Source organism: Sorex araneus, chromosome 5 (genome assembly GCF_027595985.1).
Source record: "Sorex araneus isolate mSorAra2 chromosome 5, mSorAra2.pri, whole genome shotgun sequence".
Lineage (NCBI taxonomy): Eukaryota > Metazoa > Chordata > Mammalia > Eulipotyphla > Soricidae > Sorex > Sorex araneus.
The window spans coordinates 120273995-120301086 of record NC_073306.1 but is presented as its reverse complement, the minus strand read 5'-3'; the positions used below and the strand labels follow the sequence as shown (position 1 = coordinate 120301086).

Sequence of the window (27092 nt, the reverse complement as noted above, 5' to 3'; positions counted from 1 at the left end):
TTCTCCTCCTTCTCCTCCTCCTCCTTCTCCTCCTTCTCCTCCTTCCCTCCTCCTCCTCCTCCTCCTCCTCCTCCTTCTCCTCCTCCCTCCTCCTCCTCCTCCTCCTCCTTCTCCTTCCTCTTCTCCTTCCCCTTCCCCTTCCCCTCCTCCTCCTCCTCCTCCTCCTCCTCCTCCTCCTCCTCCTCCTCCTCTTCTTCTTCTTCTTTCTTCTTTCTTCTTCTTTTTTTTTTTGCGTCACACCTGGCTCTGCACTCAGGAATTACCCCTGGCGGTGCTCAGTGGACCATATGGGATGATGGGAATCGAACCCGGGTTGGCTGCAAACGCCCTACCCGCTGTGCTATCACTCCAGCCCCACCACTTTTCTTTCTTTTTCTCACTTTTCTCTCTCTCTTCTTTCTTTCTTTCTTTCTTTCTTTCTTTCTTTCTTTCTTTCTTTCTTTCTTTCTTTCTTTCTTTCTTTCTTTCTTTCTTTCTTTCTCCCTTTCTTTCCCTCTCTCTCTTCTTTATCTTTAATAGCCAGGTCTATGCTGAAACCTGATACAAACAGAAGGATGGCATTAAGGCAATTGCCCATGGCAGAGAGTGTTTCTGGGAGTCAAGAGGAATCAAGAAATGCTGCAGGGCTAGAAAGATAGCACAACAGGAAGGCCGTTTGCCTTGCACACGGCTGACCCGAGTTCAATCCCCAGCACCCCATATGGTCCCCAAAGCACCACTACCAGGAATAATTTCTGAGTGCAGAGCCAGGAGTAACCCCTGAGCATCACTGGGTGTGACAGAAAAAGGAAGAAAGGAAGGAAAAGAAAGAAAGAAGAAAGAAAGAAGAAGAAAGAAAGAAAGAAAGAAAGAAAGAAAGAAAGAAAGAAAGAAAGAAAGAAAAGAGAGAGGAAGAAAGAAAGAAAGAGAGAGAAGAAAGAAAGGAAAGAGAAAGAAAGAAAGAAAGAAAGAAAGATAGAGAGAAAGAAAGAGAAAGAGAAAGAAAGAAAGAGAGAGAGAAAGAAGAGAAAGAAAAAGAAAGAGAAAGAAGAAGAAAGAAGAAGAAAGAAAGAAAGAAAGAAAGAAAGAAAGAAAGAAGAAAGAAAGAAGAAAGAAAGAAAGAAAGAAAGAAAGAAAGAAAGAAAGAGAAAGAAAGAGAGAGAGAGAAGAAATGTTGCATAGGGGCTGGAGAGATAGTATAGCGGGTAGGGCATTTGCCTAGGATCAAACCTGAAACATAAGTTAATCCTATGTCCCGTCAAGAATGATCTCTTAGCACAGAGCAGGAGTAAGCCCTGAGCACCACTGGATGTGGCCAAAAAAGCAAACAAAAAAGCTGCATCTGGACTGGCACTTGTTATTAATACTCAATGCTATTTAAATGAGATTGGGAGGCTAGCCTGCACATGCATAAACCCGACGTGCCTTGCCTCTCCTGTGAGAATACTTTTCCCTTCAGTGGAGATGGGGCTGGCATCCTCCAGAAGTTTCCGGAGAGGGTTGTTACGCCTGAATCAGGGGAAACCTGAGTTCATGTAGGTCTCTCCATGAGCACATGCTTCAATCCGGCCTCTCCCCTGTCATTTCCACATAAACAGGGTTTATTGTTGGAATAACGGACGGCTCCCTCCCCACCCCCACCCTAGAGCTGGGGATTGAATGAGGACCTTGCATATGTGAGGCCAGGACTCTACCACAGATGCCATCCACACTCATCAGGGTGGACCAGGTGACGGGGATGAGGGTGTGTTGGAGGGAGAAGACTGAGGCTGGTGGTTGAGGGCACCCCCGTGGCAAAGTCTAGTAGAAAAGCAGGACAGCATTGAGGGGTGGGGTGAAGTCTGAGGTCATGGAGTGGGGAGTGATGAGAGGGACAGTAGCTCACACGAGACGTGTGAGGCTCGTGCACCTCTCGGGGACGCAAGGAACCATGGAGAACTGGAAGCAGGGAAGGACAGAGGTGCATTGGATCTGCAGCATTCGTGGAAGCAATCTTCACACAGTGCCTTAAGGCGGCAGCCCTGGCTGGGAACACTGTGTTCTGTTCTTGGGACATGAACACGTGAGGAGTTGATGGAGTGTGGCTGCATAGAAGGAACTGGTACTGCTGTGTCCCAGGGATATTCAGGGAACCAGCAGCAAGTATGTGTTTTCAGAAGCCTACTGGCACCAGCTAGCTGGAACCATGGGGTAGACATTTCAGGAAGGCGGATTATCTCCCTCTCATCACAAAACTTCTCCAAGGCCCACAGCAGCTATGGAAGGATCACCACAGTCCCGTTCCAACCACCATTCCCCAGCCCCACTCATGCTGCAGACTCTGCACAATCAATACTGGGATCATGCAAGAAAGGGAACATTTTGATAGTGCCTGGTGGTGTCCAGACAGCCTGTTGTCCTTGAGGGCTCCAAGTCAGCAAGACTGTGGAGCAGGTACAAGCCAGGCTCCTGTGAGCACAAAAAGGGGTTCAACCTGGGGCCTCAGAGAACGCTGAGAGACAGAAGAATCTGGAGCTGGAGCTTAACATCAGGGCGCGGTGCCTGGAAAGTCCTAGCAATGGGATTCCCCGGAGGGACGTCAGCAAAGGAGCCCGGAGCTGCAGACGTCAGCAGGGGGCCGTGGAGCTGCAGACAGTTGGGGGAGCCGGCGGGCAACAAAGAGACTGCCACGCTGTGTTGCTGAATTGAATAAACGTTTGGTCACAGAAGGGGAAAGGAGCAGCCCGGTAGCCGAGCAAACTGCACACAGTGCTCCAGCCGCAGTGGGAGAGGCCGTGAGATATTCTCCGTGGGAGAGTCGGGTCCCCCTTCAGGTGGGTTTTATTCTTTTGTGGGGAGCAGAGCAAAGGGGGCGGGACCCAGCCAGCGCCTGGCCTGCAGTACTATCCCCCTGAGCTTGTTGCAGTTAAGAAGATAACTAAGGGGAAACTTCAGTCTAACTGCAGGGACGAGGCCTCAGATGATGACTGATAGCTGTTTTTCCGGCCACAGACGCAGAGGGAGAGAGGACAGCGTGGCAGATGCAGAAGGGGACGGTCCCGGGCGGGGCCCTTAGCAAGATGAGGTAAGTGGCTGGAACCTAGCCAGGCGGGGCCGGGCTGCCAGAAGCGCGGCACGCCCGCTGAGCGCATGCGCCTAGCAGGAGGCCGGCCCCCCGGCGCGCATGCGCTCACGCGGGAGCAGCCACACCCCGCGCATGCGCCTGGGGTTGGCGGGAGTTGAGATATTTGGTTGGCGGCGCTTCCCGGCAGATGGCGGAGGGCGCGCCCGGCGGGACTCTTGACTCCTGAGGCGCCACCACAGAGGCTCGGGGGAACGAGAGAGCCCGCGAGCGCGGCCTTGAGATCCGGGGACTGAGCCTCAGGCCGGGGGTCTCCGTGAAGTCCGGAAGTCGCGGACCTGTCCCGGGGCGCGGCCCCGCCCACTCCCGCACCTGCCTCTTGGCAGGGGGACGCTCACCTCAGCCGGGACCGGCCGCCGCTGCCCCTTGACTGCGTGGAGGGGCCCGAGCGCGCCGCCGCCCGCTCCGGGGTGAGAGGAAGCCTGAGGGCGGGCCGCGCCTCAGAGCCGGGCCCGAGGGTCTCCCGCGGGCGCCCCGGGCGAGCTGCCGGGTGGTGGTCGGAGGCTGAGGGCGGGTCTGGCCGGGCCCCCGCCGCGCTGGCCAGCTGGGGTCAGGCCCTCGCCCCTCCGAAACCGACTTCTCCTAGGTGCCAGGTGGAATCAGTGAGGGAACTGGGGGGTGGGGGCGATAGTCACCTTGAGCTAAATGGGTGATGCTGAGGTGCTTCTTCCGCCCTTTTGCACCGGGAAACTCATCTCTTTGGTTTGTGTTTGGGCTGCACCCGGCGGCGGTGCTTAGGGACCACTCCTGGCGGGTTTCGGGGATGCTGGGGATGGAACTCGGCTGGGCTGGTGCCGGGCGAGCACCTTTCCCGCGGTCCTACCGCTCGCGCCCCTCCATCCCTGCACAGACCCTGGCCGGCAATAAGAGCTTCCTGAGCTGCTGCTTGTATGCCGCTTGTGTCTGTGCTGATGTCAGGTGTGTGGGGCGTTAGTTCCGTGGCCTCCTGCCGCTGGTGCCTACTTTTGGCCTTGCTCCTCCACACTTGTAGTCGTGATTCTCCACTATGCCCTCCCAGAGAAGAGGTTTCTCCTGAGAGGACTCGGCGCGAAAGATGTGGCGATGCCTCCACAACTGCTCCTGCCCTCCTGTCTTTGGAAGATTCCGGTTCCGTCTCACTGGGGACACAGACCTCTAATCGGACTTAATCCGTCATCAGGAGACCCAGGGGGTGGAGTGGCCTGTGGTGGCAAAACAGGGTTGCAGAAAGCATCACATTTAAACTCCTAAATTGGGAAAGGGCGGCGGGGGGCATCTGTTTTGTAGCAGCTGGTGCAGAAATTCAGAAGTGGCATGGGAAGTGTGTAAGGCAGAGCAGGAATTGGGAGGTTGTAAGTAATTGGTGAGAAGGGCAGAGTATACCAGCAAACAGCTGCTCTTTGGATAGGAGCAAATGCTGGATGGAGGAAAACTCACGTGTTTAATATCCGGGTAGAGGTGGTAGAGTTTGTGAGACCTGCATAGTACTGGTAACCTGGAAACGGAGAAATCACTTAGACTGTTGGAGATAGAAAGGACAGTTCTTTTGAGCTGGAGAGTTAAGAAGTAAAGATGATGTAATTTTTCTTAGGTCGGAAGGCTAGCACATAATGCTGTCAACTGGGTTAGGGAATTTGCTGGGTCAGCACAAAGTAATTGGGAAGATAGGTTAAGGGAGATATGAGTATTGCAGTAAATTGCACAAAAGTTCAGAATAAAAGGTGCTGACCCAGCTGATTTCCATGGAGAAGGTGGGTGAGGTGGGATTTGGATTGGGTTGTCAAGTTGGAAGGATTTCGGGGGACTGGAATGGGCAGTTCAGAGGAGCTGGAAATCTCAAGGCTTATTTAATGATCTTGAGACCCCTTAGTCTTGACTGAGGCCGAAATATTTACAGTATTACCTTTGTTCTATTTTCAGGGTTTTCTATCCAGAGGATGACTTCCGTGACAGAGTCAGAAACTGTAAAAGGTGAGTATTGTAGAAATGTCTGAACACTCTACCTCTCACATCAACTTCAGGTTTCTAGTTAATGTTTTCCTAGGTCCTGGTGGATTTTTAATCACATTGACTTATTTGCAGAGATGCTTCTAGCATGTTTCCTTGATCTGGGGGATACATTTTCTCTTTCCGCCTTTTTAATACAGATACTTAGTTGTGGTGGGTTTGATTCTGTATTTTGACTTTTTTATAACAAGTACTGGAAGAGGAACCAGTGACATCTAAGACTCATGATCAACAATTGGAATCAAATCCCTACCCCGTGGAAGTGTGTAAACCGCCTGCCTCATTGGAGATGACTGAAGGCACTTCAAAGGGAAGATTTCCCCTTGATGCTAGCCCTAAAGCTGGGGAACATTGTGATCTTAACCGCCCGGAGAAACTCCAGTGTGGATCCCTTCACTTGTCTCCCCAAATCCTTCAACAAGACAGGAGGCAGTCCTGGCGGCGATCAAGTATGAAAGGCTTGAACCGACGGAAGTCTCTTCCTCCCTTCCATCAGGGCATCACAGGTGGGGTGCTATGTACTAAACTTGTGGTGGTCCCACTCAGATAAGAGGGAGTGAGGTCTGGAGGAATGAGCGCAGTAGCATACACATGACTTAGTGCATGACTGAGCAAATCACTTCATCTCTCATTTTCCTCTTCTATAAGAGATACCCTAAGATGACAGGTAGTAATGAAAAGCATCTAGAAGTGTTTAGTACTATTGCTATTTATATTGTTCCTTGCCTCTTGGCTTTCCGTTGGTGGTGGTGCTGTTGTTTGTTTTGGGGTAACACCAGTGGTACTCAAGGCTTACTTCTGGCTCTGTTCTGAGTGATTACTCCTGGCTGTGCTCAGGGGATCCTATGTGGTACTGGGGATCAACCCAGGCTCAGCTGTGTGCAAGACTGAAGCTCCCTGCCCTCTGTATTATCTCTCTGGCCCCATATTTTATTTTTATTTATTTTGATTTTGGGACCACAGCTTGCTGTGCTCAGGGCTTACTCCTGGCTCTATACTCAAGAATTCTCCTGGCTCCGTGCTTAGGGTACCATATGGGATGCCAGGGATTGAACCCAGGTTGGCTGTATGCAAGGCAAATACCTTATCTGCTGTCCTGTTGCTCAGACCCCGTATTTTAATGGTACTGTGTGACTTATGTATCCAGAAGGAAATCTGGGTAAAAACAGCCATATGGGGCTGGAGAGATAAAGGCCGGAATATGTGCTTTGCATATGGGAGTCCTGGGTTTGATTGTTGGCATCACACAGCTCTTGGACATCACTAGGTGTGGCCCAAGAATAACAACAGAAAAAAACCCAGCCATTAGGCATATCACAGAATTGCTGGTATAGAGGGGAGTGTGGTTATAAGCTGAGTGGTAGAGCACATACTAGGTTTGATCCTTGACATTAGGGGAAAAAACTTGCAGGCACAGTTGTGCTCATGTACAGAATTTGCTGGCACAATTGTGCTTATTGTTCTAGAGCATGTGGACCTAAAATTCTGTGTAATAGAAATCACTCTTGACTCAGAGAGATAGTACAGCAATTAGCTTGCTTTGCATGACCTTATTTTAATTCCTAACATGACAATTAATTTATAATGGTTCCCTGAGCACTGCTGGGACTAAGTCCGAGTACTCCCACATGTGGCCCACTCCCCACCTCCACCACCCCACCGCGCAAAGAAGGAAAAAATATCACTCATGTTATGCAGTGATTAGATTGATTGTCTCCTGATTATCTTTGGTGTCTTGCCACATATACTTTTTTTTTTTTTTTTGGCTTTTTTGGGTCACACCTGGCAATGCACAGGGGCCACTCCTGGCTCTGCACTCAGGAATTACCCCTGGCGGTGCTCAGAGGACCATATGGGATGCTGGGAATCGAACCCGGGTCGGCTGAGTGCAAGGCAAATGCCCTACCCGCTGTGCTAGCTAGCTCTCCAGCCCCCAGCCACATATACTTTTTTTTAGTGTTTTTGAAAAATTTATCGAATCACCATGAGATACAAAGTTAGAGTTGTTCATAATTTTTAATTGTTCAGTGTTTGAATGCCTATTCCTTCACCAGTGTCCCCAGTTTCCCTCCCTACTCCCAGTATCTCTATTACACTTTTCTTTTTGCTTTTTTTATTTGAGGCCCTGGGGTTTGCAATACTGTTTCTGAAAGGTTACAGTGTATTGCATTTTACCTCTTTTCAGTTCTTGCACAGAGTTGTCAGTTCCAACTATCATTGTCATAGTGGTCCCATGGTCCCTTCTCCATCCTAACTGCTCTCCGCCCCCATTGTGCATTCCTTCCTTTCTTCCCCCACCCTCCCTCCCTTCCTCCCTTCTTTCCTTCCTTTCTCCCTTCCTCTCACCCTCCCTTCCCTTTATTTCTGTTTTGGAGCTACACCTGGCAGTGCTCAGGTGTCACTCTTGGAGGTGTTTAGGGGACCAGATAGGGCACCAGGGATCTAATTAGGATCTGCCAGTGAAACCCCTATACTATTGCTCCTGACCCATAACTTCAAAAACAAAATGAGGGGCTGGGGATCAATACTACAGTTGGTAGGCACTTGCCTTTCATGTGGCTGATTCAGATTTGATCCCTGGCATCTCCTATGATTCTCCAAGCCTGCCAGGGGTGATTCTTGAGTGTAGAGCCAGAAGCAACCCTGAGTACAGCCAGGTATTATGAAAAACCCAGAGTGAGCAAGCTAAAGCTGGAGGGCAAAAAGATAGGTTTCTCATAATTTTCAGTACAAACCTCTTTGCTATATAATTGATGTATCTAAAGTGATAGTAGAAAAAAATGTCTACATTTTTGTTTGTTTTTGTCCCACACTTGGCTGTGCTTAGAACTTACTCCTGGTTCTGTTGATCCTGGTGGGGTTCTGGGAGTCATAGGGGTGCTAGGGTTTGAACCCAGATAGACTGTGTGCAAGGCAGGCACCCTACCTGCTAGACTATCTGTTGTTTGGGCTCAGAAACTGTACATTTTGTAGTCATTTGAGGATTCAATGGCAACATATAAAATGCTCATTCAGAGGCAGGGGAGAGAGCGCAATAGCTGAGCAGTGCTTTCATGCAGAAATTTGGGTTTCCTGATCCCTGGCACTGCATGGTCTCTCACCACAGAGCCAGAAGTAGCCCCTGAGCACTGCTGGGTGTGACTCAAAAAAAAAAAAAAACCTAAAAGATAATAATAAAATAAAATTCTCATTCAGTTTAGGCTCACTCATGGTATGACCTTGTGCAAGTAACCTAGGCCCCAGCTTTTCTGCCTCTGTGCCTTTATCTGTAAAATGAATCTGCTATTTTATTGAAATACATGTAGCGTATAATAAAATACCTTTAATTTATTATTTTTGTTTGTTTGTTTTTGGGACCTACACAGCAAAGCTTAGTGCTTATTCTTGGTTCTGTGCTCAGGAATCACTCCTGGCTATGCTTGAGGGTCCATATAGAATTCTGGGAATTGAAACAAAGCAAGCACCTTACCCACTGTACTTGCTATCAGACTCCATAATGAAAATAACTTTTACATAGCAAATGTTTGACAATATTACTTGTTAATGTTATTAAGTCATTTGTTAAGAGGAAACATGGTATTAGTAGGAAAAGCACAGATTTTGGTGAGACTTGGGCTTATATTCCTGTTCTGCCAATTTTTTTTTTTCTTTTTGGGTCACACCCGGCGATGCACAGGGGTTACTCCTGGCTTTACACTCAGGAATTACTCCCGGCGGTGCTCAGGGGACCATATGGGATGCTGGGAATCGAACCCGGGTCAGCCGCGTGCAAGGCAAACGCCCTACCCACTGTGCTATTGCTCCGGCCCCAGTTCTGCCAATTTTTGACCAGACAAGGCATCTCTTTGAATTCTGGTTTCCTTCTCTGAAATGAAGCACATTTTAAACAGTGTTGTTTATTGTTTGCTTATTGAGGGGAAACCCTAGGGCCCCAGTGCTCCATGTGGTGCTTGGTAGGGCACGTGGTGTTGGGAATGGAATCTGGATCTTTGTGGCATGTTCCAGCCCTTTGAGCCATCTTCTTGGCCCCTTGATGCAGTGTCATAGTTGCTGGAATGTGTCATAAAGGTCTTCATCCTACTTGCTTAATAGGACAAGATTGTACTGCAGTACACAAATAGTCTTATACCTCCTTAAAGCTAACATAAAACATCATTCCTTGGGGGCTGGAGCGATAGCACAGCGGATAGGGCATTTGCCTTGCACGAGGCTGACCTGAGTTCGATTCCCAGCATCCCATATGGTCCCCCAGCACCACCGGGAGTAATTCCTGAGTGCATGAGCCAGGAGTAACCTCTATGCATCGCTGGGTGTGACACAAAAAGCAAAATAAATAAAAACATCATTCCTTGGCCAACCTGGAAAAATTAGGTATGATTATATAAATAGGGTTTCTCCATCTTTTTCTAACCATCACCCCTTTCCACACTTGTTTCCTTCCTGGGTCCCCTCTCCTGCTAGCTGGCCCTCTAGTCTAGTGCCATAGCTCCCATTTACACAGTTTCCACTTGTGGTCCCTTTGGAAGAGTCTGAGGGCGCCCAGGGAATGGCCTCTTGTTAAGAAATAATACATATGAATTTCCCCTTAAATTATAAAGGCTTGCAGCATTAAGTCAGATTGTGTTATAAGGTAGGAGCGTTTTCTATTTATTACTTTGCTTACTGTTTAATTATGCTTCTAAATGGTGATATTTTGTTAGAGCTCAGCAGATCCATCAGTGTCAACTTAACAGAAAGCAAACGGCTTGGTATTCTTCTGCTCTCCAGTTTCCAGGTGAGATTCTGTGGACTGGGAATCCTTCCCCCACCTCCATCCCCCATGCCTCATCCTCCCCTTCTTTCATTGTTTTCCTTTTCTGTTCTTTTCTTTTTTGGTGCCACACCTGGAGGTGCTCAGGAATTAACTCTTTTTTTTTTTTTTTTTTTTTTTTTTGCTTTTTGGGTCACACCCAGCGATGCTCAGGGGTTACTCCTGGCTTTGCACTCTGGAATTACTCCTGGCAGTGCTTGGGGGACCATATGGGATGCCGGGGATCGAACCCGGGTCGGCCGCGTGCAAGGCAAACGCCCTCCCCGCTGTGCTATCGCTCCGGCCCCAGGAATTAACTCTTGACTCTTCACTCAGGAATTACTCCTGACAGTTCTCAGGGGACTGTATGGGATGCTGGGAATTGAACCTGGGGCAGCTTTAGTCGAGACAAGTGCCTTACCGTTGTGCTATCTCTCCAGCTTTCTTTTCATTTTTTTGATCCACACCTGGCAGTGCTCAGGGCTTACTCCTGGCTCTGTGCTCAGGGACCATATGTGGTGCCCGGTATTTGAACCAGGAGCACAGCATCTTATCTCCTATACTGTGCCTGGCCCTGATTTATTGTTGTTGTTGTTATTGTTTGTTTTTTGTTTTTGGTTCATATCCTGTGATGCTCAGGGTTAATTCCTGGCTTTGTACTCAAGAATCACTCCTGGCATGGCTCGGGAACTCTGTGGTGTTAGGGATTGAAGTAGTTTGGCAGCTTACAAGGCAAACACTCTACCTGCTATACTGTCCCTCGTGGGTTTTTTTTTTTTTTAACTGTAGCTGTGATAGTCCTAAAAAGAGGTCAGTAGTATGTCATGTTTCTGTTAAGATGCAGGTATTTATCTCTAGTTGGAATTAATTTAGAAACCTGATATAATCTCAGCAGCTGTTTTTTTTTGGGGGTGGACTCTACCAATCATAACGATGCTGCTGCTGTCCATTCAGTTAATTAATCTAGTTTCTTACACCCTGGACTACAGTTAATGGTGGTTTAGTGGGGAGGGACTAGGGGAGAGAGTTCTGTGTTCTGGATTGCATGTTTTGCAGCCAGGAGCTCCCAGTTCCCCTGAGTGCCACCAGAGTGTTCCTCAGCTACTAATCCAAGAATAGGCCTCCCCACCCCCAGCACCACCAGGTATGGTCCCAGAACCAAACCAAATCAAAAGTGGAGGGCCGAGCATAGTATAGTGGGCAAGGTGTTTGCCTTATACACAACTGATCTGGGCTTGATCCCTGACACTTCATATAGTCCCTTGAGCACTGCCAGGAGTGATCCCTGCGTACAGAGCCAGGAGTAAACTTGAGCATTGGTGGGTGTGGTCAAACCCGAAAACTAACAAATAAAAAAGTGGGTGGAGATTAAAGTTTACATTGATATTTGACGCCTCACTTCTTAATAAGCTTTTTGTTGTTTTTGGTTTTGGGCCACATCTGACAATGCTCAGGAGCAAGCCCTGAGCACTGCCAAGTATGACCCAAAAATTAAAAAAAATTGTGTAGTATAATAATGATGATTGTGATACCAATTTAGACAAGAAAGCAGTTTTTCCCAGAATCAAAAATCAAGTTATATTATAGTCTGAATCAAAGTTTTGTCCTGATTTGTTTATGCAAATAATTTGTTTGTTTTTAATTTTGGCCATATCTCGCAGTACTTGGTTTATTCCTGGCTTAGTGCTTATAGGACCACATCGTACCAGGGCTCAAAGCCAGTCCTCCTACATGCACAGCATGTGTTCCAGTCCTTTTTACAGTCTCCCCATATATAAAAAATGCTAAGTTTAAAATAAAATCATGGATATTTTAGCTCCACACTAGGCAGGATTTGCTCCAAAACAAAAAAAGGATCATGTTTATTTATGTTTACATTTATTAAACACCAGATATTATATGAACTCAGAACTGACTTGGAAAACATTTATTGTCATACTAAAAATGCTTCTTTTAATTTAGTTTTCTGCCCAGAAACTTGAGCCTTTCTTAAAGGACAATGAGGACTTCAATCTTGAAAGATTCAGAGCCAAAGGTAAGTTGCTTAAATGTGTGTAAGTGGTGCTGTTGAGCTATGTTAGGGGTCATAGATGCACCATTCCTAGGCTCCCCATTTATAAGTGCCACTGCCTCACAAAACTGGCCCTCCTCTTTTGAGAGGTGATTGCATTCAGAACATTTGAATATGTGTTTTTTTAGTTCAGATGGGATAAAAGTGAAAAGTAGGCCTCCTTCCCACCCTAGCTCCCTTCTCAGCTTCTCCCTCTTATCACCCACATATACCATCTTCTCAAGCCTGTGGAAGATATTTATTACATTTCTAAACATTTTCTTAATTTATTTTTTCCAAGTTTTATTTTATCAAAGCACTGTGAGCTACATAAGGTTACTCATAGTTGGGTTTTTGACACACAGTTTTACATCACAGATGCTACCAACAGTGTCAACTTCCCTCCACCATGTTCCCAGGTTCCCTCTCCTGGCTCACCCCCCAAGTCCCCAGCCCCAGCCTGCCATCTTGACAGACACCTTTTAAGTTTGGTGATTAAAAGTTTGGGTCTTGTGATTTCAGTGTTGTTGCTTCTGTGGTTTGAATATTTAGTTCTGTCATTCCTTAATACCACCAATGTACCTGAATCCCCTTGGCCCCTTCCCCCATTGTTCTCATGTTTCTCTTAGAATTGGATTATCATCAAGTAAATGTACCAGGGTTATCTTGATAACTGTTTCATATCCTTTCTCCTCTGAATTCCATACCTCTGATTTCTCAGATCTAAACAGGACTATTTTAACCTATGCCCATAATTCTTTGTCTCCACCTTCTTTGTCTTTAACATTTTCCATTACATTCTTTCATGGTGCCTGACTTCTCCTCTTTTGGTTTTTGTCTGTTTTTGTTGTTCTTGGGCCACACCCAACAATGCTTAGGGGTTACTCCTGGTTTGCACTCAGGGCTCAGGAATCACTCCTGGTGGTGCTTGGGGGACAATATGGGGTGCTGGGGATTGAACTCAGGTCAGCTATGTGCAAGGCAAGTACCCTACCCATTGTATATCTCTCTCAGGGTGCCTATCTTCTCTTACATGTTCTTTCTAGTGAAGGCAGTTCAAATCTCTCAAAGAGAATGAAATACCTGGGCTGGGAAAAAAACTTAAAGGACTGGAACATATAGCTTGCATATGTTGAACCCAGGGTTTGATCCCCAGCACTGTGTGTTTGTCTGAGCTCCAGTGGGAGCAACCCCTGAGCACCACAGTAGGGGTAGTTCCCAAGCTCTGCCAGGTATAACCCAGAAATACAATAGCAAAGTACAAAAAGAGCACGAAGTCTGGCTGGATATGTTGCAGTGGTAGAGACATGTCTGAGTCTGATACTTGGAATCAAAAGGAATGAAATGTTAATGCAGGTATTCCTTTATTTTAAGTTTTATGGGTACCACATGAGGTTATTGGGGTGGGGGTAATGTGGATACCCTCCCACCTACCCCCCAAAATACTGTGATTAGGAGAAGTTACTTGGTTTTGAGTTTCGGGTTTTGTTCAGTGCTCAGGGTTTATTCATTGCTCTGGGCTCAGGAATTGCTTCTGGCAGTGTTCAGGGAAACATATGGTAGTCTCGGGATTGAACCGGGATAGACTGCATGCAAGGCAAGCACCTTAGTTGGTGTACTGTGTCTCCAGCTAGAAGGCAAGAGTCTTAACCCCTGTATTATCTCCAGCCCCAAAAGAAGTTATAAAGGGCCAGAAATGTGGCTTAGTGGTAGAACACAAACGGGATATGTTTCCTTCCCTGGAGGTGTGTTTCATGCGGTGTGTGTGTGTGTGTGTGTGTGTGTGTGTGTTGTGTGTCATAAAGAGGGATTTCTTCCATTGTATTTCTGTTTGTCCAAAGGAAATAGGTAAAATCCCCGTTACTTATTTTCTAGTCCCTCCTGCTTTCCCCTCTCCTTCATTGTGGTTATCCATGTTACCGAGATGATGGGACTTGCACACATGTCAGGCTGTAGTGCTCATGCAGTTTCTTTTTAGTTGTGCTTACCAGGGATCATAGCACAGGCTGTAGTCCTTGCACTGTGAGCTGCAGTGTTTGCTGAGGTTTGCATTCCTTTTGTGCTTTCACATGTGTTTGCCAGGGGTCATACTGTAAGTTGAGGCATACAAGTTATACTGTAAGTTGAGGCATACAAGTTATGGTTGTGTGGGTGTCTCTGGAGGTTGCTGTGGTGAGCAAGATCATGTTTGCTAGAGGTTGCCCTTCTTAGCTGTGGTGCTAACACATTTTATTTGTGGCAGCACAGGTGTCACGCTTTTGGTGCTGTCACACTTTTGGTGTTGTCACAAACACTGGCTAAGGGGCAGCCAGAAATTGCTTGTCGCACCAAGGATCACAAACAGTGGGGCTACCAAGATTCTACTCAGTACATGTGGAACATCAGGGGGGGTCTGAGCTCCTGGCCTGTGTTTGCAAGACAGGTGCTATTAGTTCCTGCATGATTCTTCCTTTCTACAAATTTATGGCACTTTTTTGGCTTTTTTTTTTTTTTCTTTTTGGGTCATACCTGGCGATGCACAGGGGTCACTCCTGGCTCATGCACTCAGGAATTACTCCTGGCGGTGTTTGGGGGACCATATGGGATGCTGGGAATCAAACCCAGGTCGGCTGCATTCCAGGGCAGACGCCCTACCCTCTGTGCTATCACTCCAGCCCCTATGGCACTTTTTTGAATGAATGAAAGACCAAAATATTATAGAGAACACTAGACTATAGAATTAAGACTACCTTAAGTATTATATCTTTGTCATTGGCTTGCTTTGAAATTTTTTTCATTATTTTATAACAATTTTATTTTCTAGTATCCTCTATTTCTGAAGAATTGAAACATTTTATAGACAGCTTGGAAAATGATGGGACTCTACAAAAATGTTTTGAAGATTCAGAAGGGTAAGAACTGTTCCCTTTATATTCTAAATTATAAATGAATAGTCTTTTTTCAATAGTCATTTACTAAGCAAACATTTCTGTACAGCATCTTTGATTAGACTCTTTTCAATACTGGAGAGAACAAAATAAATTAATAGTCTCTTATATGTAGCACTGTTGTCCCGTTCATCGATTTGCTCGAGCGTGCACCAGTAACGTCTCCATTGTGAGACTTGTTACTGTTTTTGGCATATAGAATACGCCACGGGTAGCTTGCCAGGCTCTGCTGTGCAGGCAGGATACTCTTCGGTAGCTTGCTGAGCTCTCCGAGAGGGAGTATCTTATATCTATGTACATATATATGTATTTTTTTAAATTGATAAGTATATAGAAAATAAGGATTTTAGACAAAGACCTATAAAGATTGGAAGGTTGAAACAAAACCAGCCATGGGAAGATGTGAGAAAATATGTTCTTCAGACCTTTACTAGTCATGTAAATTTGAAACCAGCCAATATTCTTTAAATGTTGACAAGAAAGAATAAAAGAGCAATGGCAGTGGTAGTACAGCAGATAGGGCATTTGCCTTGTATGTATGTAGCTGACCAGGGCCTGGTGAGCTCCCCCCTGCAAAACATTATAATGAGAATGTTACTAAGAGAAATTTTCAATACCACCTGCATACGTCTAGTTCCTTTATAGGGGCTGGGCTCGATCCTCTTCCCCAATCTTCTGCCCACCAACAAACCATATTAGTTGAGTTAATGTCTTGAATATTTGAATTTTTTTTTTTTTTGCTTTTTGGGTCACACCCAGTGATGCTCAGGGGTTACTCCTGGCTCATGCACTCAGGAATTACTCCTGGCGGTGCTCAAAAGACCATATGGGATGCTGGGAATCGAACCTGGGTCGGCTGCATGCAAGGCAAATGCCCTACCCACTGTGCTATCGCTCTAGCCCCTTGAATATTTGAATTTTGACTTCACAAATTCTGATTTTTCCATAGATCCTTAGAAATCACATTGCTTTTCAGAACATGAAAATTGTTTTAGATAGCGTTATATCCCTATGCATTACTAATGCAGATTTTTAAGCCAAAGGCTGCTGCAAATCAGCTAAAAATGTATCAGAGGCCTTGGTAGAAAAATGAAAGGTGACATAGTTAATAGATCTTCAGTATCTGCTTCTTTTCCTTTAGAATTAATCACCCAGCCGAGTTGAGCCTTTGGTGTAAATATAACATAATCACAGATGGCTTCAGTTTAGGATTAAGATGCTATGTAAAAGGATTACTAGGCCTTAAGGTGTTAATGGTTTTGATTAGTGGGAGAGTAAGAAACTAAAAAGTGATATGAACAGGCAAAGGGTGTGGCTTAGGTGGGGTGTGTGAGGTTATAAATTCAAACCCTGGAACCACATGGTCCCCTGAGCTCTGCTGGTTTGTGGCCCCTGTAAAAAGAAAAAATTGGTATGAGTAGGGGTTGGAGCAATAGGGCGTTTGCCTTGCACGCGGCCGACCCAGGTTCGATTCCCAGCATCCCATATGGTCCCCCGAGCACCGCCAAGAGTAATTCCTGAGTGCAGAGCCATGAGTAACCCCTGTGCATCACTGGGTGTGACCCAAAAAACCAAAAACCAAAACAGAACAAAAAATTGGTATGAGAAGTAGTTTGGAGATTGAAAACCCTGAGGTATTTGAAAGCCAGCCTAAGTGGGATTAATGCAGTTGCTAAAGAGTAAAAAGAATTGGGGCCGGTAGGTAGAACAGCAGGTAGGATGCTTGCCTTGCTCATGGCCTATATCGGTTTGTTCCTTCAGCATTCCATATGCTTTCTGAAGCATCACCAGGAGTGATTTCTGAGTGCAGAGCCAAGAGTAACCCCTGGGCACCAGGTGGGATGACCCCCCTTCCAAAACAAACAAGCATAAAATAAAAACAAGAATAATGGGCCAGAAAGATAGTACAGCAGGCAGGGAACTTTCCTTTTTTTTTTTTTTTTAAATTAGTGAATCACCGTGAGGGTACAGTTACAGATTTATACATTTTTGTGCTCATGTTTCCTCCATACAAAGTTCAAGAACCCATCCCTTCACCAGTGCCCATTCTCCACCACCAGTAAACCCAGCGTCCCTCCCACCCTCCCCAGTCCCGTCTCCCCCCACCCCAAACTGCCACTATGGCAGGGTATTCCCTTTCGTTCTCTCTCTCTGATTAGGTGTTGTGGTTTGCAATAAAGGTGTTGAGCGGCCATTGTGTTCAGTCTCTAGTCTACATTTGGCACTCATCACCCCTCCCCCGCATGACCTCCGACCACATTTTACTTGGTGTTCCCTTCTCTGGAGACCAGCCTCCTAGCCATGGAGTCAACCTCCTAGTACTTATTTCTACTATTCTTGGGTGTTAGACTCCTAGTCTATTATTCTATATTCCACAGATGAGTGCAATCTTTCTATTTCTGTCTCTCTCTTTCTGAGTCATTTCACTTAGCATGATACTTTCCATGCTGATCCACTTATATGCAAACTTCATGACCTCATTTTTTCTAACAGCTGCATAGTATTCCATTGTATAGATGTACCAAAGTTTCTTCAACCAGTCATCTGTTCTAGGGCACTCGGGTTTTGGGAACTTTCCTTGAACAGGGTTGGCTTGGGTTTGATCCCCAGTACCCCATAGGGTCTCTCTATGATTGCCAGGAGTGATCCTAGGTATAGAGTCAGGAGTAAGCCCTGAATACCACTGTGTATGGCACAAAACAAAACAACAAAGACCAAAAAGAAATGCAATATGGGTCTGGAAAGATAGTACAGTGGGTAAGGCGCCTTGCATGCAACTGAATTGGGTTTAATTCCTGGCACTGCATATGGTTCCCTGAGCACCGTTTGATGTGATCCCCCCAAACAAAACAAAAAATGATGGTCAGGAAATAGTATAGAAGTTTAGGTGCTTGCTTTGCATGAGACTCACCTTGATTTTATTTTCTATACTTTATATGGTCTCTTGAGTATACTCTGGAGGGATCCCTGAGCACAGTTGGGTATGACCCTAGCCTCCCTCTCTACCAACCTCCACTCCCCCTCCCCCAAAGGAAAAGTTGAAGAGCTGAATGGAACTAGAACAAGCCTTATGTGACTGGTTAAAGAGGGTTGACTTAATATAGAAAAACAGAACAGGGCTATGGGATGTCTAGGTAAGGAAAGAAAATTAGAGGAATATTTAAGAAGTGTTAATGTGATAGAATGAAATTGATAAGGAAAGAGAATCACTGTATCACTGTCATCCCGTTGCTCATCGATTGCTTGTGTGGGCACCAGTAATGTCCCCATTGTGAGACTCGTTGTTACTGTTTTTGGCATATCGAATACACCACGGGTAGCTTGCCAGGCTCTACCATGCAGGTGGGATTCTCTTGGTAGCTTGCTGGGCTCTCCGAGAGGGACGGAAGAATCGAACCCTGGTCGGCTATCGCTCCAGCCCAAAGAAAGAGAATGTAAAGAGACAACTTAGTGTTAACTAATTGGGCTAAAGTGATAGTACAGCGGGTAAGGCACTTGTCTTGCACGCTGCTGACCTGAGTTTGATCCCTGGTATCCGATATGGTCCTGTGATCACCACCAGGAGTAATTCCAGAGTACAGAACTAGGAGTAATACCCGAGCACTGCTGGGTGGAAAGGGAGGGAAGGAGGGAGGGAGGCAGGGAAGAAAATGTTATCCAGGGCAAAAGAGGAAGGAATGAGAGAAGAAAGGAAAGGAGGGAGGGGAAAGGAAGGGGGGAGGGAAAGGAAAGGGAAGGGAAGGGAAAAGGAAAGGAAAGGAAAGAAAATGAAGTGTTATCTAGGGGAAAAATGAGAGTCCAAGAATAAATATTTTGGGGGCCAGAGAAACAATATAGTGAGGTTTACATACAACTGACCCAGTTTCAGTCCCAGTCCTGCCAGGTGTGATCATTGAGTGCAGCGCCAGGACTAAGCCCTAAGTACAGTTGGGTGTGGTCAATCCCTCACTCACCAAAAGGTTTAATACTAATATTTCATAAGGTATCATATTGAAATTAAGTGCTTCTTAAAAGAGTTGTGTTAAGCTCTGACTTCTATTTGTATTACAGAAAAGTTCCAGATTTGTCTCTTGAGTCATCAGTGTCTGAGATGAAGGAATATATAACAAAGTAAGTGAAGTGAGTAAACTTTTGGCAGAAATGTAAGTTCAGGGGGCCGGAGCGATAGCACAGCGGGTAGGGCGTTTGCCTTGCACGCGGCCGACCCGGGTTCGATCCCCGGCATCCCATATGGTCCCCCAAGCACTGCCAGGAGTAATTCCTGAGTGCAGAACCAGGAGTAACCCCTGAGCATCGCTGGGTGTGACCCAAAAAGCAAAAAAAAAAAAAAAGAAAAGAAATGTAAATTCATCTGTTAAGCCTGACAAAACCATCAATAAACATCTTGTTGGAAATATTAATACCAGGATCTGGAGAGATACTTCAGGGGGAAGGTTCAGCCTTGCATGGTTGACCTGGGTCTATCCCTGGCACCCCAGAGGATCCTCTTTGCCCTTCCAGGCGTGATCCTTAAGTACAGAGCCAGGAATAAGCCTTGAGCACTGCTAGGTATGGCCCCAAACAAACAACAGAATGTCAGTACCAGTTTGTGAACACTAGGAGTTGAAAAATTGAATGTTGGCACTTCTTATGTTTGTTTTCTTGATGGCCAGTTCCACAGAATGCTTTCTAGGGCATGGGATGTTAATCGTATTTTAATAACTCATTTTGACAAAATTAACATTCTATGTTATCCGTCAGGCTAACTCATGCTTTAATGATATTGATACTCACATCCTAAGATCTTGTATTTTTATTTAATACCTGTTATTGCCATGAGTGATTCAGAATGAGATGATAGAAAATTAACTTTTTTCCCCCTGATTCTATAGGTTTTCTTTGGAACAACAGACTTGGGATCAGCTATTGTTGCGTTACCAAAAGGAAGCTGAAGAGATAATATCCAGGTCAGATTTATCACTGGAAATAGGAAACTCTTGAACTTGTGGAGTTGTATTTGAATTGCTTTTGCTTTTTTTTTTTTTTTTCCTTTTTGGGTCACACCTGGCGATGCACAGGGGTTACTCCTGGCTCTGCACTCAGGAATTACCCCTGGCCATGCTCAGGGGACCATATGGGATGCTGGGATTCGAACCCGGGTCGGCCGCGTGCAAGGCAAACGCCCTACCCACTGTGCTATCGCTCCAGCCCCTGAATTGCTTTTTCTTAGCACAAAGGGAATGAGGACTTCTTTCTCATGGATTAGTCAGGTCGTCAAAGTTCTGTGAAGGATGGATTTATGCTTTATAAATGAAGAATGACTGGACGGGAGAGAGAGTTGGTGTCACTATTTTTAGTCAGAACAGAATTGCCTCTATTTTGTGTCTTTGGCTGTTATTATACTACATCATATGGGAGACAGGCAGAACTCTGTCCTGAACCAGCAACCTGGGACAGGACCAGGAACAGTGGGCAAGAGATGTCAGTTTCAGGTGCTCAAACAGTTCCTGTCATGGCTTTTCTGGAGATGCCCGGACATGAAAGGGATTGATGGAAAGTGTTCATGGAGAGAGGGCATTTGTGTTGGGTTCTAGTGTAAGGTATAAAGAATTGGGGGTGGTGGGCAGGGAAAGTAGGGAAAGCTAGATTTTTATTTAGTTGAACATTTATGTGAATGATTTTAAGCTTATTTCCTCAAAAAAGAATTTTTGCTAGAAATACAATTATAAATACCTTAGCTCAGGGCCAGAGAGATAGTACAGTGAGTAGGGCACTTGTCTTGTACGTGATTGACCCTAGTTTGATTCCTGATATGGTCATTTGAATCTGTTAGGTGTGATCCCTGAGGATAGAGCTGGGAATAAGCCCTGAGAACTTCCAAGTGTGGCCCCAAAACACAAAAATTCTGAATTAGAGAGAGAGTACAGGGATTATGGTGTTTGCCTGCATACAGCGTACCAGTTTAATCCTCAGCACCACACGATCCCCTGAGCACAGAAAATATTACCCGTTTCAATTCCCAGTATCCCATATGGTCCCCTGAGCACTGCCAGGAGTAATTCCTGAGTGCAGAACCAGGAATAACCCCTGTGCATCGCCAGGTGTGACCCAAAAAGCAAAAAAAAAAAAAAAAAAAGAAAGAAAGAAAGAAAATATTACCCGAGATCCACCAGGTGTGAGCTAAAGACCCCAAATACATACATACATAAACACATACATAAAAGCAATGTATATATGTCTCATGGAGCACAGCCTCAGAGTTTGAGCTCCATTCTCAGTATCAAATGACCTTTTCTCTCCGTCAGATTCTTCCCCTCTGATAACTATCTCAGAGTCTTAAGAGTTATTTTTGTTGGGTTTTGTCAGTTTTCTTTATTTATATCCCACATGTGAGTGAAGCCCTCCGGTGATTGTTCTTTCATTTTCTGACTTAGCATAATCGTCACAAATTCTATTCTTATTGTCAGAAAGGCCAAAGATTTCCTATCTTTAAATAGCTGAGAAGCATGCATTCCATCGAGTACTAGATTATTTTAGATAATTGAAGTGGACCAGAATTCTTCTTTTATTATTTTTTTTTTTGGCTTTTGTTTTTTGGTTTTGCATTTGGGTCACAGTCGGCTATTTTCCTTGTATTTTATTCAAAGATTGAGACTGGCTTCAGGATAACAAGCCTTGGCTTTGCTCAAACCCCAGGTTCAGAGTCCTGAGCTGGAGCAATAGTACAGTGAGCATGGCACTTGCCTTGCTTGTAGGTGACCTGGGTTTGATTCTGGGGTTGACCTATGTGGTCTTCTGATTTTTCCCCCCACTTTATGTAAACACTGCAGTTTAGTGATGGAGTATTGATGACAGACAGTTAATATTCCAACACCAGTCCCACCACCACTATCATCTTCTGTCCACCACTGTCTCTATTTTTCCAACCATCCCCAAACCTGACCCCGTAGCAAGCCCACAGTAATTTATTTTATATTGCTTGTTACCATTAAATGGCTAACAGAATGATCAAAAGATTATTTCCATAGAAAAAAATTTGTATCTCATCATAGGGACTTTAAGTCCTTGTCTGAGGTTTTACTAGTTGAAAGCCTTCTGTGTTAATGTTTTTGTTAGTCGACATTGATTGGCTTCTGTGTTATATCCCATTCAATCTGGTGTGCTCCCATGTGGTTTTCTGAGCCCTGTCAGGAGTGATCACTGAGTGCAAAACTAGGAATTAGCTTCAGTTTACTGCTGGTTATGGGCCCCCCCCCAAAAAAAAAATAACCAGAAGTCAAGTTCAGAGTTCATCTTTGTAAATGGATCTAATTTCTAGATGGAATCAATGGACATGAAGCTTCTAGCATATTTTGGAATTCAGTGGTATGAAATATTTATTATTTGATAGTTTTTTCAGAATCTCTTGTTGAGAGAACCTACACTTACATTATTGTGGAAGAATAACTCTTTTAGTTTTGACTTTTGGGTGATATGCCGCTGGGCTTTGCTCAGACCACTCCTAGTGAGGCTCGAGGGACTATATGGGGTACTGGGCTTGAATCTGGTTTGGCTGTGTGCAAGGCAAGTGTTCTCCCTGTTATACTATTACTCCAGCCCATATTGTGGAAGAATAGTTGTTTAGGTTAATAAAGTTTTCTAGAAGTTTTTTACCTCTAAGGTAATCTTTCCTGTTTTTCCCACAAAATGATTAGAACATTTTTTGAGGCTCTTCTCATTTGTTCATTTTGTTTTACTTAGATCAACTGAAACCAAAACTGAAGTTGAGGTAGAGCCTACAATGTATCTTGGGTCTTCCCAGAGTGAAGTCCTTAATACAAAACCTGATTACCAGAAAATATTGCAGAATCAGAGTGAAATTTTTGATTGTGTGGAGTTGGTGGTGAGTTGGCTCATTTTTGGGTGTTGAATTATCACACGTTGGTACGTTGTTGATCTTAAGAATTAAAAACCCGGAGAGAGGCAGGGGAAATAGCCCAGAGGGTTGGAGTACGTGCTTTGCTTGTGGGAGGTCTGAGGTTCAATCCCCAGCAGGACTGCACTGTGTACTCGCTGGCAGGAGACTCTGAGCGCAGCTGAGGTGTAGGTTGAAAACAAACAACTCAACTCAGCACAAAACAACAAAAGATGCAGAGGCTGGAGTGATAGTACAGCAGGCGGGGCGCCTGCCTTGCAAGTGGCCAACATGGGTTCCTATATAGTCCCCCAAGCACAGGCAGGTTTGCCCAAAAACAAAACAAACAAACAAAAAGACCTGGAGAATAAGCTAAGTACATTCAGTTCTATCTGGGGAATTATAGAAGAGACAATAGAAAACACTGTATGTGCTTCATGCTAATAATACAGGCAAGCACAGAAGGATTACACTCAGTGGTGGAGCACCTGCTTTGCTCAAGTGAGATCGCAAAGGTGGTGATTGATTCCAGCAGCACTGCTATTTGAACCCCAGAACCTCAATAAATGTGTCATCTTTAGTGAGAGCTGCGCCAAGTATGCAGTCTCTGAGCATCACAACAGCTAAGAGATGGGAAGGTGGAGTGGGTCAGGATATGGAGAGAATACGCAGGAAAGGCACAGGTTGTTTAAAGAATGTTGAAGGCTTCTAGGTGCAAGAAATAACAAGTCATGGGGACATTTGGGAAAACAGGGTGTCTATCTCAGTACCAACAAGAGGCAGATGACACTTGGTAGAGGGTCATACCAGAAGAGTTTAGGTACAAAATGGTTATGCATAACGTAAAGGGGGAGGTATGGGAGAAACATTAGTTAGTGAAAAAATGCTGGAGCTCAGAGAAGAAAGTTGAGCTCTCTATCCATAGGCCTGAAAGTGAAGGAGAGGTGCAGTTACTCTGGACTCTGCTGGTGGGAGAAAGTCACAGCTGGCTGCATGGAGCATCTCAAACTTTAGTTTGAGAGACATTTCTAACTCAACCCAGAGCAGAGTTGGACAAAAGTACCCTAAGCTCATTCAGCTTCCTCCTACTTGTGTTCCTCTAGAAGCTTAACATCATGGGATCCTACGCATAGAGGCTATACAGGTTGGCCTGCTAGGGCAGCAGCAGAATGCCTACATGGGTGTGGGTTTAGAGGAGCAGAAAGGAATGTCTGGTCTAAGTATTTTAAGTTGGAATAATAGTAGAAGTAAAATTCCTGAGTAGGTGATGCCTATGTTTAAGGAACCTCAAAGAAGTCCTGGATCCTTCTAGTTCATTGCTCCTTTCTCTGCAGATGGATGAACTGCAGGGATCCATGAAGCAGCTGCATGCCTTTATGGATGAAAGCACTCAGTGCCTCCAGAAGCTGTCAGTACAGCTTGGTAAGCCTCTTTTATGGGGAATTGGGATGTTTGATATCTGCTTGTCCTTCAGATATATGATCTCAGTGTAAAACCTGTATAAGGTGACTTCCTTTTTCCTTCACAGTACTTATAATCTTTGGGTACTCTGGAGTTGATGGGAAATTTCTAGATGTATATACCACAGAAGCACAATAAGCTAAGAATTAAGCTTATTGTTGTTAGCATGTTGTTTCATTATCATCATCATCATTATCCTGTTGATCGTCGAATTTCTCGAGTGGTCTCAGTAACGTCTCCATTTGTCCTAGCCCTGAGATTTTAGAAGCCTCTCTTTACTCGTCCTTCCCAGTGATGCTGCATTGGAGGCTCTTTCAGGGTCAGGAGAATGAGACCCAGCTTGTTACTGGTTTTGACATATTAATACACCATGGGGACCTTGCAAGACTCTCCATGTGGGCAGGAAACTCCTGGTAGTTTGCCAGGTTCTCCCAAAGGAGAAGTGGGCTATAAGATATCCCTCGGCTGCAAAGCAGCTTGCTTTTAAGTCTCTGGATGCTGGCTGGCCGTGGATGGGATTACACGTGCTGGGGGCAGTCCCTGGGTGTGACCGCCTAGCTACTGGAAAATGGGAAATCTGGGCAGAGGCCCAGTCCCGATCTGAGCAGGCTTGGAGATCTCAGCCCTGGGTCCCACACACCTGGGTTCCTCTGCCGGTACCTTCACGCGTGAGGCTCGTCTGAACATGTGGAGAGGGACCTTGAGCATGGCTGTGGCTAGGTTCCGGAGGTCTTCGGCCACCGAGAGCTCTGCTCAGGGCAGGGAAGGAAGCTGGAACCCATCCCCTCCGAGGGGCCCCTGGGAGGACATCCAGGGCAGGCAAGAGCCTCTCTGTTGTTTAGTGAATATAATTTCAAGAAATATCCTTTGTTGGGGCCAGAGCAATAGTACAGTGGGTAGGGTGGATAGGGCATTTGCCAATCCGAGTTTAATTCCTGGCATCTCATGTCATCTCCTGATCCTACCAGGAGTGACCTCTGCGTGCAAAGCCAGAAATGACCCCTGAGCACAATTGGGTATGGTCCAAAAGAAAAAAATATATATATTTTTCCTTCCTTTCCCCCCACCCTATCCCTGCTCTCTTTGTGTTTTGTGTTTTTTTGTTATTGTTGTTTTGTTTTTAGTATTTGGGCCACACCTGGCAATGCTAAGGGCTACTCCTGGCTCTACTGGCTCTGCTCCTGGTGTTGCTTGCACCAGTTACTCTTGGTGGTAACTTGCGGGACTGTGTGTGGTATTAGGGATCTGCAGAGAACCTTTTCCAACTTTTTAAGCCATTTTCCTCATTCATTTTCTCTGTTCATTCTTCAGAAGTTGCTAAAGGACACTGATATTTCATCTTCAGCGTTTTTCCTGACCTCCTTCATTCCTAAGTTATTTGTTCCATCTACCTTTATATCCCACTATATTGTACTTGCAGCTCACTTTCCTACCAGACTGCTATTTCCTTGAGGACAAAGACTCTTACTTATCACTACTATGCTCTTCAGTGTCTGGCAATGTTAATGCAGTAAGTTTTTAATAAATATTATTTGAATTTAATTAATTTTTTTAACTTCTTTGTTCTGCAGGGAAGAGAAGCACACAACAATTAGATTCCTCACCAGCTCGAAAATTGCTCAAGCTTCAGCTATAAAAACTCTTTGTGATACATTGCCCTGGATCTTATTGGTCACTTCATGCATCTTTTCTGCTACTAGATGCCAGGAATGGGACTGGAATGTCATCCCTGTAGCAGTGAGCTGATGATTCCTGCCATTATCTTAAGGAATAACTGACTAACTGTGGACTCCGTCAGTAATTTTCTAACAGTGATGGAATTTATGCATTGAAAAGAATGTTGCACAGAGACACTTTCCAAAAATGTGCAAAATACTTAAAACTGTTTAGGAATAACATTCAAATTTATTTGCTTATTCTTTTTAACATCCTTCTTAGTCTGTGATCTTCATCTTGGGAATATGATTTCAGTCTATGAAGACCAAATCCAGATAGGAGTCAAACTAGTTTCCAATTGTAAAGGAATAAAACTGATTTTCTTGGGGCTGGAGGGACAGTCCAGCAGATAAGGCTCTTGCCTTGCATGCCAGATCTGAATTTAATCCTCAATACCCCATGTGGTCCCTTGAGCACTGCCAGGAGTGGTCCCCGAGCACAGAGTCAGGAGTCTGTCCTAAGTACTACAGAAACAAAAACTGCTTTACTAATGTGACTCAGAAGGTGATTTTAGATAGAGAAGTTTGAGCATTGTTTGTGTTATGTTTATACATATTTCATTTAAAATATCCACATCGAAGGAAATGTACTACTCATTTTCTGTGTTCTCCTACATTCTAGATTATAGAAAGGGACTCCTTTCGTTGCTCTCTGTATTTCTTAATAGCCTACATCATAAAATTGCACATGATCAAAAGTTCTTCCTTGTATTTTTGTATAACTTGAGTGTATTAGAAAAATTAAAAGACCGGGCTGGGGTGATAGCATAGCGGGTAGGGCGTTTGCCTTGCACGCGGCCGACCCGGGTTCAAATCCCAGCATCCCATATGGTCCCCTGAGCACCGCCAGGAGTAATTCCTGAGTGCAGAGCCAGGAGTAACCCCTGTGCATTGCCAGGTGTGACCCCAAAACCAAAAAAAAAAAAAAAAAGAAAAATTAAAAGACCAGGGGCTGGAGTGATAGCACAGCAGGTAGGGCGTTTGCCTTGCACATGGCCAACCTGGGTTTGATTCCCAGCATCCCATATGGTCCCCTGAGCACCGCCAGGAGTAATTCCTGAGTTCATGAGCCAGGAATAACCCCTGTGCATTGTTGGGTGTGGCCCAAAAAATAAAAATTAAAAGACCAGTGTATGGAAGTAAGCAGTATTGAGGCCATATGCCTTAGCACTAATTACCAATAAAAGTACC

General features: G+C 45.1%; 1 protein-coding gene across 2 annotated transcripts; it reads left to right on the top strand.

The window, feature by feature from the left end:
- Nucleotides 1-2590: 2590 nt before the first annotated feature.
- DSN1 (DSN1 component of MIS12 kinetochore complex) lies at nt 2591-27092 on the top strand. Of its 2 annotated transcripts, XM_055139373.1 has the most exons (12): nt 2591-2792; nt 2971-3043; nt 5000-5050; nt 5278-5592; nt 9787-9860; nt 11838-11910; nt 14729-14816; nt 18903-18962; nt 19724-19798; nt 22572-22713; nt 24060-24147; nt 25758-27092. In XM_055139373.1, exons 3-12 carry the CDS (start codon nt 5017-5019, stop codon nt 25820-25822), a joined length of 1014 nt encoding a protein of 337 aa, XP_054995348.1. In that variant the 5' UTR covers nt 2591-2792; nt 2971-3043; nt 5000-5016; the 3' UTR covers nt 25823-27092. The 2 variants fall into 2 exon arrangements, with proteins under 2 accessions (XP_054995348.1, XP_054995350.1); XM_055139375.1 differs by lacking the exons at nt 2591-2792; nt 2971-3043 and adding an exon at nt 3553-4299.

Coding starts and splice junctions, on each gene's coding strand:
- DSN1 (XM_055139373.1), top strand. CDS start 5,017: ATGACTTCCGTGACAGAGTCAGAAACTGTAAAAG. Junction 9,861..11,837: donor TTCTGCTCTCCAGTTTCCAG/GTGAGATTCTGT, acceptor CTTTTAATTTAG/TTTTCTGCCCAGAAACTTGA. Junction 18,963..19,723: donor ATGAAGGAATATATAACAAA/GTAAGTGAAGTG, acceptor CTGATTCTATAG/GTTTTCTTTGGAACAACAGA.